The sequence below is a fragment of the Mustela erminea genome, chromosome 9 (genome assembly GCF_009829155.1).
Source record: "Mustela erminea isolate mMusErm1 chromosome 9, mMusErm1.Pri, whole genome shotgun sequence".
Classification (NCBI taxonomy): Eukaryota; Metazoa; Chordata; class Mammalia; order Carnivora; family Mustelidae; genus Mustela; species Mustela erminea.
Window position 1 is genome coordinate 95,579,137 of NC_045622.1, and position 16,318 is coordinate 95,595,454.

At 41.1% G+C, this 16,318-nt stretch overlaps 1 protein-coding gene across 19 annotated transcripts in view; it reads right to left on the minus strand.

Annotated features, from left to right (window-relative positions):
- PHF21A (PHD finger protein 21A) overlaps positions 1–16,318 on the minus strand; it is a 191,190-nt gene that overhangs the window by 11,976 nt on the left and 162,896 nt on the right. For all 19 annotated transcript variants that reach the window (XM_032360007.1, XM_032360008.1, XM_032360010.1 and 16 more), the window contains 4 exons: positions 6,575–6,673; positions 3,714–3,765; positions 2,889–2,968; positions 2,356–2,416 (listed from right to left, as the gene is read on the minus strand). In XM_032360007.1, coding sequence (XP_032215898.1) covers positions 2,356–2,416; positions 2,889–2,968; positions 3,714–3,765; positions 6,575–6,673 — 292 coding nt within the window. The remainder of the gene's footprint in view (positions 1–2,355; positions 2,417–2,888; positions 2,969–3,713; positions 3,766–6,574; positions 6,674–16,318) is intronic.

Consider the following 16,318-nt stretch of genomic DNA (forward strand, 5'->3'; position numbering starts at 1 on the left):
ATAAGAGAGCCTTAGAGAATGACAGGAGGGCTGCGTCATGTCAAAGGGCCTGGCCTTGGGTGGATCATGGTGACACGCTTGGATTATTATGATTTGAGATTTCTAGGGTGAGAATAAGACGCCGAAGCTCCATAGGGGCCACGGCTAGGAACAGGAGTTTGTTTTTCCACCACTTCTACATACTGTTCTCTAAAGTTTCTCTGTTAACCATCATCCTTGCAATCAGTAATGAGTCCCTGTTCCCACAAATGGGTTTATTTAGGATCTCTGCTTTTTCCTTTTCTCTCCTATCTATATTTTGGTCATTTCACTGCTTGTGAGGATGGAGGAAGGCACATTGAGGAGGCAAAATTCAAGTTAACTATTCTTACCCCTTGCTGATCGAGCTAGACAGAAATATGTCCTGGGACTAGCTGGAATCTGAGAGCTAAAGGATGATCTGATCTTAACAGTGATTTTAAGTATGTCTGGAGTCAGATTCCCTCCGCAGTTGCTCAACAACTGTCTCCCCGCTTCCGCCTCAAACACTCTGGTAAACTCCATATCTAAAGACTGGGGCCTGTCAGCAAATCTCAGAGAAAGCCCGGCCCATCAGTAATGCCACTAGAAGACTGGCTGGAGGAAGAGCCCTGGGAATCAAGCCCCATGGCTACAGAGGATCTATGAATGGACCCTGACAGGTGTGGCAACACTGTTCAACCACTCCTGCTTTACGATACACCTAAGCCAGAGTCCTTGTCAGAAGGACCAGGATCAAAGCTTTTAAGCTTTGAGTGATCAAAAGTATATATATGTTCAGCACAGCAAAGGGGAAAAAAAAAAAAAAAAAGCTAGAGAGGCACACAATTGCCTACGAGCACTGATGAAAGGTACAGGGGCTCACAACTTTGCCAACAGTTATAATTTATATCAGGATTATGCACAAGAGTCATGATTCTGACATTACACAAATCTTACCTATCTGTGTTAAACTGACAATGTCTGCAGTACAAACAGAACATACAAGTTTGTCTTTTCTAGGGAATTTAGGGCCGCCCAAAGGGGAAGTAAAGATGAATGCTCTTTGTTTACCCGCAGAAGGCACATTTAGGCATTGTGAATACAGGCTTTCATCCTCTGACCTTGGCAAGTGAGGCCAAGGTCTTTCTGGCTCGTTTAACCCCTGTCCTCTTAGCAGATACTCCCCACCAGCAGACCAATTAACTGTGGCTTCTGACTGGGGGCTCCTTTCTGAGAACTGGGTCAGAGGTCACTAAAAATTACCAAAAACAAAACAACAAAAAGTAACCCACGACACTGGTTACTGTGGCCCAGGAATCAATAGGAAAGAACGACTTAGGATTTCCCACGGAAATATCTGCGGCCACCTAGAGGACAGGTAGGTAATGAACCATTAGAACGGGTCGCTGCAGGTAGTATGCGATCTGGTCTGGTGAGGAGGTGGAAATGGTACAGTTGTAGCCCTGCCTAAGGCAGACAAAAGAAAACGGTCAGGATGACCTCCTAGGCTTCCAAGAGCTCTGAGACAGTGTGTGCTTATGCAAAAATTAGTATGCTACTCCACTCACTCTGCAACCTTTCCAGCCTGGAACTATAATTCAGGGACACATTATCATGTGGAGAAAGGGACCTTGGGATGTATTACTGACATCAAAGAACAATTTCAGAACCTTGTTTATGAGCTCAAACCCAGAGCTATTAAGACCTACTCAGACGTGCATGGAAGGCTGCTGCCTCTGCCCCGCCCACAAGGAAGGGGCACCAGCGCCACGTCAGGCCTGAAATATGGGATGGGGCTCTTTAGGAACTTCTACTTCAGGGAGCTGTTTTGACCATGACCTACTCTTCCTTAGCTGGAGATGTCCTCAACTCACAGATTCTAAGTCCTCAGTGTGGCTATGTCTTTCCTTCCTGGAAAGCCTGCGGCTCACAGAGACCCGCGTCATGCTCTGGTCTTGCTGGCAGCAGGACGACTTCGACACTACTAAGAACACCTTGGCAACAGCAGTGCTCTGCTCTGCTCAATGATGCTAAAATGCTTCCTTTCACACAATGTTCTGTTCACTGTGCTATTCATGGACAGCCTGATGGGCCTGGGGCAGAAATGCTGTATTAAGCCATTTCCTTGAGTCAGCTTTGCCAGAATCCTAGGAAAGGCAGCTTGCGGTTCAGTATACGGAACTCTAAGGAGAAGTTTCCCTCTCTTCTCCCCCCATTTTCAGAGAACAACAACAACAAAACTATGTTCCAGGGATTTAGGAGTCAGGCTCTAGGACAAGGGGAGGAAGGAGGGGGAAGAAACACGACACAGAAAGCAGAAGCAACAGCGAGGGAGAGCTCCAAAAAGGTACTCACCTCTCTTCCGGGTCCCAGGATGCATTGTACTGTTCAGGTATGTGACTGCGCTCTTCTTACGCTTTGAGGATTGAAGAAGGAAAGGTAACTAGCTGAATAGCATGGTTCCTACCAATACCGGTATAAGCTATGGCCGCGCACAGCACGCCTGCCAACATGCCAGCGAGTGAGTGCGAGTCACCCAAGGTCTCAGGGCTAATGGGCTTTAGTATATCTACTTGGCTCTGAGAGAATAGAATATTCCAGAGAGGTCTGCCTCTACTTCGGATGACAGCTGTGTTTAAGCCACGATGAGTTAAATTTTTAAGGTAGGTTTGTATTTCCTCCAACTTAGGGAAAAAACGAAGGGGAAAGCAGTGAATGATATAAATGAAACAGCATGATTGGCCCGAGAAAAACCCATCACTTCACAAAGCTGGCCAAGTATAATCAGGGTACTGTTCTTCAGCAGGTTTTTCAGATGGGAGAAGATGGAAAAAATCATAAATAAAACTAGAACAGAGAGGGGAGGGCCAAGTTCCGGCCAGGAATACCTCCGGCTCAAAGACGGCTCCGCTGTACACTGGATTTGCCGTCGTTCTTCTTTTTCGCTCTTGCCTCTTGCTTTGGATTTCTTGGGAAAGCAAAAGGTTTGAATTAGAAGGGAGGTATAGAGAACCTCAAAAACTGAACTTCATTGTTTATCTTTTGGTTTTCCCATGACAAATGAGAAACGGGGGCACATCTCTCTTGTGTCACCGCAGTCTGAGCAGAGGCAAGCACACTGCTGGGAACAAAGGCGTGGGACCATCTATTCTCACCTCTCAGAAAGCAAGACCATGCTGTCCCACAGGGTGGCTCTCTGTGACCCAGAGCTGAACAGCAGATTACACTTATAAACAAACAAGCTGTCCTTGCCTACTTTTAGTTCACTGGAATATAGGTGTGGGTGAACTCTATCCACAAACCTAGACTGACCATAGTTCACCATTCTTGAGTTAGATAACTAGGACAGGTGTAGCTTTGTAACTTCTTAAGATTTGGATAACCCAGAGTGATTGAAAAACACAAAGATTTGTCAGAGGGGCATCTGATACTTCGTGCTGTCAGGGGAAAAAAGAGTTCTTCTAAAGGGAACAGCAGTCGGATTAATACAGGCAGCTGGGGCGTCTCCCTTGGACAGCAGTGTGGATGACAACAGGGAGGGGAGGGGTGAAGTTAGAGGAAAGGCAAGTTTGACTCCAAAGGAAAGAAAGTCCACACTAGCTGATCATACACTACTGGTGTTCCAGTGTTCTACGTTCTAACAATAAATTCAACACCATTTCCAAGAACAAAGCTCTGGGCCACAAGCAAGGCAGCACCATATCTTCTCTTACCTTCTAGATGGTCATGTGTTACCAATCCTAGAGACACCATGAAGGCAAGTTTCTGTGCCAGAGAAACAAGAATGTACTTCAGTTTGGGTTCTCACAAAGCCAACTGCATGTTCCTAGTTAGACTCCTCGGCAAAGCCAGCCCAATGGGCTGGTCACGTGAAGGAAGGAGGCCAGGTTCAGAAGACCAAAGAACAGACACCTTCCAGAGTCACTGTGGAGGCTTTCTGGTCTCAAAGGGATCACAAAAGAAGGACTGTGGCTTGCATCTTCTACTTTCTCAATGACAGAAATCAGCATCTTTAAGTGCCCTAGTTTTTTTTTTTTGTTTTTCCAGAAAAATCCTCTGACAGGGAAGAGAATTTCATACTCAGAAAACATGTAGAGGTTACAACAAAGAGCCTCCCATACAACAAGCTCCAAGTTCTAAGTACTTCACTTGTCATAGCAGGCCAGGTTTCTTACATTTTTACTACCAATGACTGGACAATGCTAGCTCAAAGCTGAATGAGTTTTAGGAACAACAGCTGATGGTTCTGCTTAATACTATGGTTTTAAAATCAAATATGGACCCAAAAATTATGGAGGAATCCCTCTTTGGAGACCACTTAGGGCTCCATCAGAAGTTCCACTGATTAGAAAACTGAATCCCAAAGCTGGGACATTAGATGCTTAGAGTTGGAGAGAGCAACAAACTGATTCCTATTTTGCTCAGCAGTCACATGTGGTCTGAAAAGTATGTTTTCATTTGCACGTGGCTGCTAAATATGCCAAACAACAGATCACCAACTTATCTCACTGATTATTATCAAAAAAGAATAGCATCAACTGTTAGGACATAGTCCTGTGGAATTGTATCACCGTTTGGTCTTTAAAAATCCTGACAGCTTACCCTCAACATTCAATACCACGGTATTTTGGCCTGAAGTGAGAGATTCAAGCTGTTTAAGATACTGAGTATTTTAGGAAGAAACAGTCCCTGAACAAGCCACTTAAGAAAACAGAAGTGTTCTTTACTGGTATGCTCAGAGTTCTGAAGAAATGTTTTTATTTTATTTCTTATTTCAAAAACTTAGGTGGGAGCCTATCCCCCGACCACCAGCATACTTCGGTAAGGAAAAGCACTCTTAGACCTGCTGCCCATTTTCCACATTGCACGTTGAAATGGCATACACTCAGTGATTGCCAATGAACTACATTCCTGCTTTTCACTATTCTTCACAACCTGATCAAGATAAGAAGGCTGTCTACCAGCTGTTCTCTGTAGAGCAGCGTGTGGTTTGACATCCAGATGCACCTTCTTTTAATCAAGTGGCAGTACTCCTCTTGGGTAGTCACAAACAACTCATCTTTGCCAGTCTACTTTGAGCTCACCAAAAAAAAAAAAAAAGAAAAGAAAAGAAAAGAAAAGAAAAAAGTAAAAAAATCTCTCCTCTGGTACAGATTTCCAGTGATAAAGAGAATAAAAAGTTGTCAAGAACTTCTGCCTCATGTATGCATCACACGTGTACCAAAAACTAATTTATTCTCTTTTAGGCAGTGATTCTGTCCAATTCGAAGGTGAATTATCTACCACTCTACATGGTAGTGGTGCTCGCTTGCCCACACTGGGCTACCAATATAAGATATCCTTTTCCTTTGGTAATTTTGTGGATAAGTTCGTAAGTTCTTCAGCAATTTGCATCACTAGTACTTCTTTCTAGTTCAAGTTTTGGTCCCTTCTTCACAGATAACTTAAAAATAAATCCATTTCAGGGGTGCCTGGGTGGGTCAGTCATTAAGCGTCTACCTTCGGCTCAGGTCATGATCCCAGAATTGAGCCCCGGTTCAGGCTCCCTGCTCTGCGGGAAGCCTGCTTCTCCCTCTCCCACTCCCCCTGCTTGTGTTCCCTCTCTTGCTGTGTCTCTTTCTGTCAAATAAATAAATAAAATCTTAAAAAAAAAAAAGAAAGAAAGAAAGAAAGAAATGAAACTAATATAACAGTGTATGTTAACCAACTGGAATTATAATAAAAACTTTAAAAATATATTTAAAAAACAAATCCATTTCATATCAGAATTATAATTTATACTTGTTTTAGAAAAACCTGATCTGGCTTAACTTAATAAATCATCTCTTAAAAAAAAAAGACATTAAGTTTTGATGGCTTCATGCCACTATTTGACATGGTTTCATTAAAAAGAATGCACAGAGGACAGAAGGAAATAGATTGCTGGTCTAATAAAATCCAACTATCAGATTTTTATCATCATATTACCTGTCCACATTTTTCTTTCAGAGCTGCTTATCCATGAGCCAAACTAAAAAATTCTCTCGTCTAAGGGGACACACAAATTTACATTGTGTATTGTACCAGTCCTGCTGGCTATGTAAGTTTGTAACTCTATCCTAAGTTATAGTACAGATGTTACTATTTTCATCCCTACTTTTATGCTTCAATGAATAACTTTTGGGCTACTGATTCATTTGGGATTTGGGAATCTGGTGCAATACAATGGTAGAAACAAAAATGCACATATAACAACTATAATCAATAACATAAATAGACCTTAGCCGAGTGAACTGGATGGACCTCTTAGAAATGTTGACTGAGACAAAATATAATTATCATGAGGGAAATTTATCATTAATCTTACATTTCAAGTTTGTAAGTTGCATGAAATGCCTGTATGCCAGTTCATGGACACTCCAGACCATACTCTTAATCTGCCTTAGGCCAAATTGATTTGGCAATACATTACTGAATAGTATGGAAGTACAAGAAATGGAAAACCAAGTGACTTAGACAGCAAGTGTCCCTCCTCGTTCGTTGAGAATAAGTCACGTCTCATGACTGAACCATGCCTTTGGAGGGCTGAGCCTACCTGAGGGTTCTCCTCCCGTTTTGGTTTGGGTGCAGCAGGTGGAGTGATGGTACGGCTCTCTGTTTGTTTCTCATCTGTTTCTGTGTGGGATTTAATTGTCTAGGGAAGGAAAATTAAATGAAAATTCAGAATGCATTTTTTATTCAAAAAAATGAAAACACAGTTTCACTGTAGCCAAAAGAAAAAAAAGAATATTCTCAAATTGGAAACATATTAATAAAGGAGGTAATATGGATTACACTTTGGAAGGGGAAAAATAAGATGTACGGCCCCAGTTGAAATAATTAAATTGTATAACTAGAGTAGATATGAAGACAGAGTAGATATGTTGTAGATATAACTACAACAGTCTAAATCTAGACAAAAAGAAAAATCCACAGTTTAGTTCCAATGTATAAAAATGAGTATAGGCTGCTCTGATTTCACTGTATATTAGGATATAGGAACAGTTTTCCAGTTTTCTTATTACATGTGGGTCAAACTCCAGTCCATAGCATGCTTAAGATCTGAATGTAAAAAAAAAAAAATCTTACATACACTTTGTCCTATTTCCAATTCCAATCATAACCTAAGAGAAGATGCAGAACTACCCTCGCTTGGGATATTTAACACCTGCCTGTATCATTCATTAGAGGAGAGATGCACTTGCCAAGGAAAGGTCATCTTGCAAGAGGCTGACCCTCTGATTACCCCCAACCTTGTCTTCCAGATGCATCCATTCAAACAGAAGAACATCAGTAGCATTATCATTTTTAAGCACAAATGGCAGCTAGCAAATTGGTAGACTGGGCTTGCATTACTATTCTTATTATGACTCAATGGCTTATTCATTTTATGAACCCTTCTGTAAATACTGAAATGATATCAGAACAGTGGATATAAAACTGCGAACATGAACCTAATTTACTTTTTCAAATTAAAAAAAAATGTGGATGCTAATTGTCTTTCTGTATGGCAGCAAGGAACAAAATAAACGAGAATGAAACTGATCACTCATGAGGAAGAAGCTTCGGTCCTGTAAGCAGGACAATCAAAAGTTTTCAAAAATCATTATGTTGTGAAATATGCAACCAGATCTGAAAGACAAATACGATCACAAAGATCTTTCACTTTCTTTCCTAGCCACTTCCGTATTCTCCTTCTGCTTCTCATATTATTACTTTCGGAGAATGTCAGCGTCTGCCTTATCAATACTGAGGCACAAGTGCTGCCTGATATTCTATTTTTCATCACTTTCCTGTCCTATTTCCTCCTCTATATGATAAACTACTTGAAAGCAGGCATTATTCTACACAGGTTTGCAGTCCTCTGTGCCTAGTACCATCCCTTCTACAAGAATCACTCACTTCACCTCTCACATACATTTTTTAACCTAAAAGGACACATTTCTTCATAAAACAAACCACTGAACATACTACAAGGGGACACAATGGGGAAGCAGTTTATAGTGTCATCTTTAAGGCCCTGGGTGTCCAGAAAGCTTATTTTCATGGCTTTCTGAGTGAGGAAGGGCAGGGGTCTAAGGGAGGGGGGATAAGAGGTCAACTGCAAGGGTCTGCTGCTCCTCCGAGGCTATGTGAGGTTCCTTAGGGTCTCTTGGTTCCATCTTGAGGGCTGAGGAACACACATAGTGGTAATGCCTCTGGGGAAGGACAAACCAATTCCTCTCCACTAAGAAATTATCCAGGGTTCAGATTTTCTCTCTCACTCAAAAGGAGTGCAATTATCTGAGGGTTGGATAAAGATCACAAAAAGCACCCAAAAATAAATAAATAAAACAATCAAAACACCGGGGAGATCTCTTTCTCTCATGGAGCTGTTGCTCCGGGGGAAACCAGGCCATGCTGTGAGAAGCACTATGCAGAGGTCTGTGTGGTGAGGAATCGTACCTCCTCCGCCAGCAGCCAGAGTGAATGGAGTCTGCCGACAGCCATACAACTGAGTTTGGAAGTGAATTATCCAGTTCCAGCTGAGCCTTGAGAGGAGGTGAGCCCTGGCCAACTTGTCTGAATGCAAACTTGGGAGGGATGCTGAGCCAGAAGCACCTAGCTAGGATACAAGCGGATTCCTGACCCTCACAAGCTAAATGGGATAATAAATACTTGTTGTTTTAAGCTGCTTAAAACAAATGCAAAACTTTAGGGTTGGGGGAGTGACAGAAATGGCAGAACAGGGAGCTCTAAGAATTAGTTCTTCCACTGGAGCAATCATTAAGCTGGCAAAAACAGAATCAACTTTTTAGAATTCTGGAATCTAATAAAAACCTTATAGTAACCAGGGGGACACTCAGTGAAGAAAGAGGCTGGTAAATTTCCCTAAGAAAGCATTTTTCCTTACCTACATACAAACCCCATTGCACAGCTTTGGGGCTGAGGCTTTGGGGACAGCACCCTGTGTTCCTAGTGTGGCTTGCTGGTGCTATAGGATCCAACATGGACCTTGTTCTCAAAGCTTGTTGTGCACTTTGACCTGTTTGGGGGGGTTCCCTGAGGACTGGCAAGCCTGACCTTTGTTTTGCCCATCTTAGGCTAAAAGTGCCTTTTGGGGTGGCATCTGATGAAAGCATCTAAGGCCATGCTACCCAATCACCTGGTGTAAGGGATGGTGGATGGAGTATACGGCAGACAGACCCAAAGGCCTGGGAAGAAGGAGGCTGAGGAGGAAGATTCTCTTAATAGTAAGGGCTTTGAAGGGGTATCACGTATACTGGGGAATCCAGAGTGCACTGCATATTCCCAGGGCTAGATGTGTGCTCAGATGAGAGAACCCTAGGCTTATACCTCTGGCTGATCTCTGAATTCTGTCCAAGAAAGAGGTGAAGGCTAAGACAGAGTTAGAGACAGCCTGGCTTAGCATTGAAGAAGTAAGTACTCCTGTTCAGAGTCAATCTGTAAAGATAGGAAAGTTTCTTTTTAAATTTAGTTGTTGTTGTTATTTTCATCATCATCATTATTTGGTCTTTTTGGCTCCAGTTGTTTAAGGAAATCTGTCAGGTCACGAGTTGACCGAAGACAACATAACAGAGAATTTAGAGACTATCCATGATAAGAAATACAGTTGGAAAAGGCACTAAACAATCAATAACAATCAATAACAGCAAAATCTGTGGTGGGAGGAGAATCTAATTTCCAGAATTATCCCACTGGAATTTCAAGATGAACAGTTTAACAAAAAATTGGAAGGCATACAAAGAAACAGGAAAGTATGGTCCATTTGGAGGAAAAAAAAGAAATCAAGAGAAACTGGCCTTAAGGAAACCTAGACTCTCAGACTCTCTAGAGGAAGACTATCTTAAATATTCTCAAAGAAATAACAGAAATCATGGACAAAGAACTGAAAGAAACCAAGGGAACAATTTCCCAGCAAAAACAGACGATCAATAAAAGAGACAGAAATTACTGAAAAGAACCAAACAGAAACACTGGAGCTGAAAAGTATAAAAGCTTAAATGAAAAATTCACTAGAAGGATTCAGGCAAAAGAAAGAATCAGTGAACTCAAGACAGGACAACTGAAATTATCCAGTTTGAGGGACAGAAAGGAAAAACATGAAGAAAAATAAACAGAGCCTAAGGGCCCTGTGGGGCATTATCAATACATGCATTATGGACTCCCATGGGGAGAGCAGAGACAGAGAGAAGCAGAAATAATATTTGAAGGAATAACTGCTCAAAACTTCCCAAATTTGATTAAAGACAGGAATCTACACATCCAAGAAGCTCACTGACATCCATATAGAATAAACTAAAAAAGATTCATGGTCTGGGGGAAGATGGCAGAGTAGAAGGACCCAGAGCTCTCCCTGTCCCTACATTTACAACTAGGTATCAACCATACCCAAGTCAATAAACCAGAGAGCAATCAGAAGACTGGCAGGACAAACTCCATAACTAAATATACAGAAGAAGCAGGATCTGAAAGGTTAGGAAATTCCGAAAGGTGGATGGAGGCTGCCTGCAGATGGGAGAGAGCTGTGTGCATGGAGATGGCAGAGCAATGTGCCCTCACACCAGGGAGCTCAACTGGGGTTAAGACTGAGCCCCATAATGTTTGGCTTCAAAAATGGGGCTGGGGGCACCTGGGTGGCTCAGTGGGTTAAAGCCTCTGCCTTCGGCTCAGGTCATGATCTCAGAGTTCTGGGATTGAGCCCCAAATCGGGCTCTCTGCTCAGCGGGGAGCCTGCTTCCCCCTCTCTCTCTACCTGCCTCTCTGCCTACATGTCATCTCTCTCTCTCTGTCAAATAAATAAATAAAATCTTTAAAAAAAAAAAATGGGGCTGAATTCCGTACATTTTTTAAACCAGTGGGACTTGGAGGCTGGAACTTTAAAAGTCAGCTGACTCAGCACTGAGCAAGCCAGGAAGGTGAGTGATAGCTGGGTCAACACCCTTAAAGGGATAGCAACCTGAGCCAACAGGCAACATAAAAATGGCAATTTGCACAACACTGGGGTCAAATGGGAGACAGATCCATTCATACTGATGTTGTAGCATGTTGGGGGACTTCTCTAAAAACAAAGGAGCTAGCAGGTGCCATCTTCCACCTTCCCCATCCTTCCTCTAAGCATAAACCTGCAGGAGACAGTGCTGCACAGATGCTTGCTACCAAACCAGCTCGCAGGGCACCACACCCACAAGTTCTCTAGAGGACCAGCTAGCCTCAGCCTTGGGCTCACAGTAGATTCTGTTAGTGTGCATGCCTGGTCCAGCCACTGCATGCAGCGTGCGTCCTGTGGTCCCTTAGTTCTGCACCAGACCCAGCCACACTTAGCCCACTCCACTGGCCACCCACAGCACTTCAGGAAACTCATCATAGGACGAGTGGCCCAGGGCAAGTTGTGCTACCCCCACACTCAAAAGTTCCCCAGTGGGCACGACCCCTCAGAGCTAGCCTGCCTGGATCCCAGGAACACCACAGAAAGCAAGCACAGCCCCAAAGAGGCAGAGAGTCAGGGCAGATGACTCCACTGAAAGGAAATGTGATTCAGGCTCAAGAGCAGGGCAAAAGCAATACCTAGGATACTCTCCCGAAGTGCCAGTCTCCGGGAACAGGAGACACTGCACTGCAGGGCACTCCAGGAACTCTTCTTCATAAAGTCACTACTTGCAAGAAAAGAAGAAACAGTGGACTTTCTTAACACACAGAAACAGACACACGGGGGCAGACAAAAGGAGATGACAGATATTTATCCATCCCAGATGAAAGAACAGGACAAGGCCAGAGCCTGAGATCTAAGTAAAACAGATATAAGTAACATGGCTGATAGAGAATTTAAAGCATAAGGATACACAATGGATTTGATAAAAGAGCGGAATACATGAGTGAGACCCTTAACACAGGGATAAGGAATAATATAGCAGAGATAAAGGGCTCAATAAATGAAATGAGAAATGTGTTTGATAGGATAATAACAGGATGGAAGAAGCAGAGGAATAAATTAGTGATCTATAACACAGAGCAATGGAAAGTAATCAAGGTGAACAAAAGAAACAAAAAAAGAATTATACAAAATGAGAATATGCTTATGGAACTCAGTGACTCCATCAAATATAATAATCTGTATTATAGGAGTCCCAGAAAAAGAAGAGAAAGAGAAAAGGAGGCAGAAAATGTATTAGAAGAAAAAATATTTGCAAACCTTCTTAATCTGGGGAAGGAAACAGATATCCAGATCCAGGAGGCAGAGAACTCCCATCAAAGTCAACAAAAGCAGACCCACACTAAGGTATACTGTATTTAAACTGGCAAAATATAGTGACAAGGAAAAAAATTTAAAAATAGCAAGACAAAAAGAAGTCAGTAACTTATGCGGGAAAACTCATAAGTCTAGCAAGAGATTTTCAACGGAAACTTTGCAAGCCGGGGGGGGGGGTGGCATGATATATTCAAAGTGCTGAATGGCAAAAATCTGCAGTTAAGAATACTCTATCCTGCAAGACTACCATTCAGAATAGAAGGAGATAAAGACTTCCCCAGACAAACAAAAACTAAAGGAGTTCATGACCCTAAACCAGCCCTGTAAGAAATATTAAAGGGGACTCTTCAAGTGGAAGGGAGAGACCAAAAGTGACAGTATAGAGACAGGAAATGCAAAAGCAGTAAAAGTGAATATTTCTGTAAAAGAAGTCAAGGAACTCACACACACAAAAGGATATAAAATATACCATATACATAAAACATGGAGGGGGAGAAGAAAAGAATGGGTTCAAACTTGAACAATCTTCAACTTAATATACAGACTACTGGGCGCCTGGGTGGCTCAGTGGGTTAAGCCGCTGCCTTCGGCTCAGGTCATGATCTCAGGGTCCTGGGATCGAGTCCCGCATCGGGCTCTCTGCTCAGCAGGGAGCCTGCTTCCCTCTCTCTCTGCCTGCCTCTCCGTCTACTTGTGATTTCTCTCTGTCAAAATAAAAAAATAAAAAATCTTTAAAAAAAAAAAAAATACAGACTACTATATGCGTAAGATGTTATATACAAACCTAATGGTAACCATGTATCAAAAACCACAATAAATATGCAAAGAAAAAAGAAAAAGAAATCCAAATATATCACTAAAGAAAATCAGCAAAACAAAGACAAGAGGGGATCAGAGAAAATTCTCAGAAAAAAACACAAAACAAGGGATACAGTGGCAATTAAAATACAGCAATAATTACTTTGTACATAAATGGACAAAAGTGTCCAATCAAAGACATAGGGTGAGAGGGTGGATTAAAAAAAAACTAAGACCCATCTGTATGCTATATACCAGACACTCATTTTAGACCTAAAGACACCTACAGATTGAAAATGAGGTCATGGAGAAATACCTATCAAAAGAAAGCCAGAGTAGCAATACTTATATCATAAAAAAAGACTTTAAAGATTTATTTGAGAGGGAAAGTGAGAGAGTGTGTGACTGTGCACATGTGGTGGAAGGGCAGAGGGAGAGGGAAAGAGAGAATCCTAAGCAGGTTTCACATCCAGTGCCGTACCTGATGTGGGGCTCAGTCTCACAATCCTGAGATCATAACCTGAGCTAAAACCAAGAATTGGATGCTTACCTTACTGAGCCACCGGTGCCCCAGATAAAAGACTTTAAAACAAAGTCTGTAATAAGAGACAAAGAAGGACACATATAATAATAAAGGGGACAATCCAACAAGAAGATAGAACAACTGTAAATACTTATGTACCCAACACAGGAGCGCCCCAATACATAAAACAGTGTGTAACAAACATAAATGAACTAATCAATAATAATACAACAGTCATAGGGGACTTTAACATGTCACTTACATTGATGGGCAGATCATCCAAACAGAAAATCAACAAGGAAACAGTGGCTTTGAACAACACACTGGAACAGATGGATTCAATAGATAGATTCAGAACATTTCACCCTAAAACAGTAGAACACACATTTTTTTCAAGTGCACACAAATCTTTCTCCAGAACAGATCACATATTAGCCTACAACACAAGCCTCAACAAATTCAAGAAGACTGAAGTCATACCATGCACCTTTTCTGACCACAGTGCTAAGAAATTAAAAGTCAGCCGCAATCTGGAAAGACCACAAAATCATGGAGATTAAATAACATGCTACTAAACGATGAATGGGTCAACCAGGAACTAAAGGAAGAAACAAAAAAGGACATGGAAAGCAATTAAAATGAAAACATAACATTCTAAAACCTCTGGGATGCAGCAAAGTGGTTCTAAGAGGGAAGAATATAGCAATACAGGCCTACCTCAAGGAGTAAGAAAAATCTCAAATAAACAACTATGCTTAAACACCAAAAGGAGCTAGAAAAAGAGAGCAAACAAAACCTAAAATCAGCAGAAGGAAGGAATAATAAAGACAGAGCAGAAATAAGTGATAAAGAAAAGAGCAGAAATAAGCGATATAGAAACTAAAATAACAATTGAACAGATCAGAATAGAACAATAGAACAGAACAGAGTTGGTTCTTTGGGAGGGGGCTGGGGGGAAGCAAGCCAGACTTATCAAGAAAAAAAAGAGAAAGGGCCCAAATAAGTGAAATCATGAATGGAAGAAGAGAAGTAACTACCCAAATCAAAGAAATACAAACAATTATAAGAGAATATTATGAAAAACTATATGCCAACATACTGGACAATCTGGAAGTAATAAATTCCTAGAAACATATAAATTACAAAAAGTGAAACAGGAAGAAACAGAAAACTTGAACAGACCAATAAATATCAAAGAAACCGAATCAGTAATGAAAAAACTTCCAATAAACAAAAATCTAGGACCAGATGGCTTCACAGGCAAATTCTATCAAACTTTAAAGAAGAGTTAATACCTCTTCTTCTCAAAATAGTCCAAAACATAGAAAAGGAAGGAAAACTTCCAAATTCATTCAATGAGGCTGGCATTCTCCTGATACCAAAACTGAATAAAGACACCACTTAAAAAGAGAACTAAAGGCCAGTATCTGTGATGAACATGAATGCAAAAATCCTCAACAAAATACTAGGAAACCAATTTCAATAATACACTTAAAAAAATCATTCACCACCATGACTAGTGGGACTTATTCCTGACTTGCAAGGGTGGTTCAATATTCACAAATCAATTAATGTGATACATCATATCAGTGAGAAAGGATAAGAAACATATGATCATTTTGATAGACACAGAAAAAGCATTTGACAAAGTACAACAACATCCATTCACAATAAAAACCCTCAACAAAGTAGGCTTAGAGAGAACATACCTCAACATAATAAAGGCCACATATAAAAAACCCACAGCTAACACCATCCTCAATGGAGAAAAACTGAGAGCTTTTCTCCTAGGGTCAGGAACAAGATAAGGATGTCTACTCTCACCACTTTTACTCAACATTATACTGGAAGCCCTAGCCACATCAATCAGACAACACAAAGAAAAGTCATTCAAATGGGTAGGGAAAAAGAGAAACTTTCACTATTTGCAAAAGACGTATCTGCTAAAGGGTTAGTAGCCAAGATACATAAAGAATTTACAAAACTCAACATCCAAACACCAAATAATCCAATTTTAAAATGGGCAGAAGACGTAAACAGACATTTTGCCAAAGATGACATCCAGACAGTCAAGAGATACATGAAAAGATGTTCATCATTACTTATCATCAGGGAAACACAAATCAAAACTACAATGAGATATCGCTTCACACCTGTCAGAATGGCTAATATCAGAAATGCAAGGAACAAGTGTTGATGAGGATGGGGAGAAAAAGGAATATTCTTGCACTATTGGTGGGAATGCAAACTGGTACAGCCACTCTGGAAAACAATATGGAGTTTCCTCAGAAAGTTAAAAACAGAGCTACCCTATGATCCAGCAATCTCATTGCTGGGTATTTACCCAAAAAACACAAAAACAAAAATTCAAAGGGATACATGCACCCCTCTGTTGGATGAATGGATAAAGAAGTGTGGTTTATATATATACAATGGAATATTATTCAGCCACAAAAAAGAACAATATCTTGCCATTTTCGATGACATGGATGGATCTAGAGAATATAACGCTAAATAAAACAAGTCCGAGAAAGACAAATACCATATGCCTTCACTCATATGTGGCATTTAAGAAACAAAACAAATGAGCAAAGGGGGAAAAAAAAAAAGAGAGAAAGACAAATGAAGAAATAAACTCTTAATTTTAGCAAATAAACTGATGGTTACCAGAGGGCAGAGTGGTGGGGGATGAGTTAAATAGGTGAAGGGGATTAAGAACTGTACTTGTG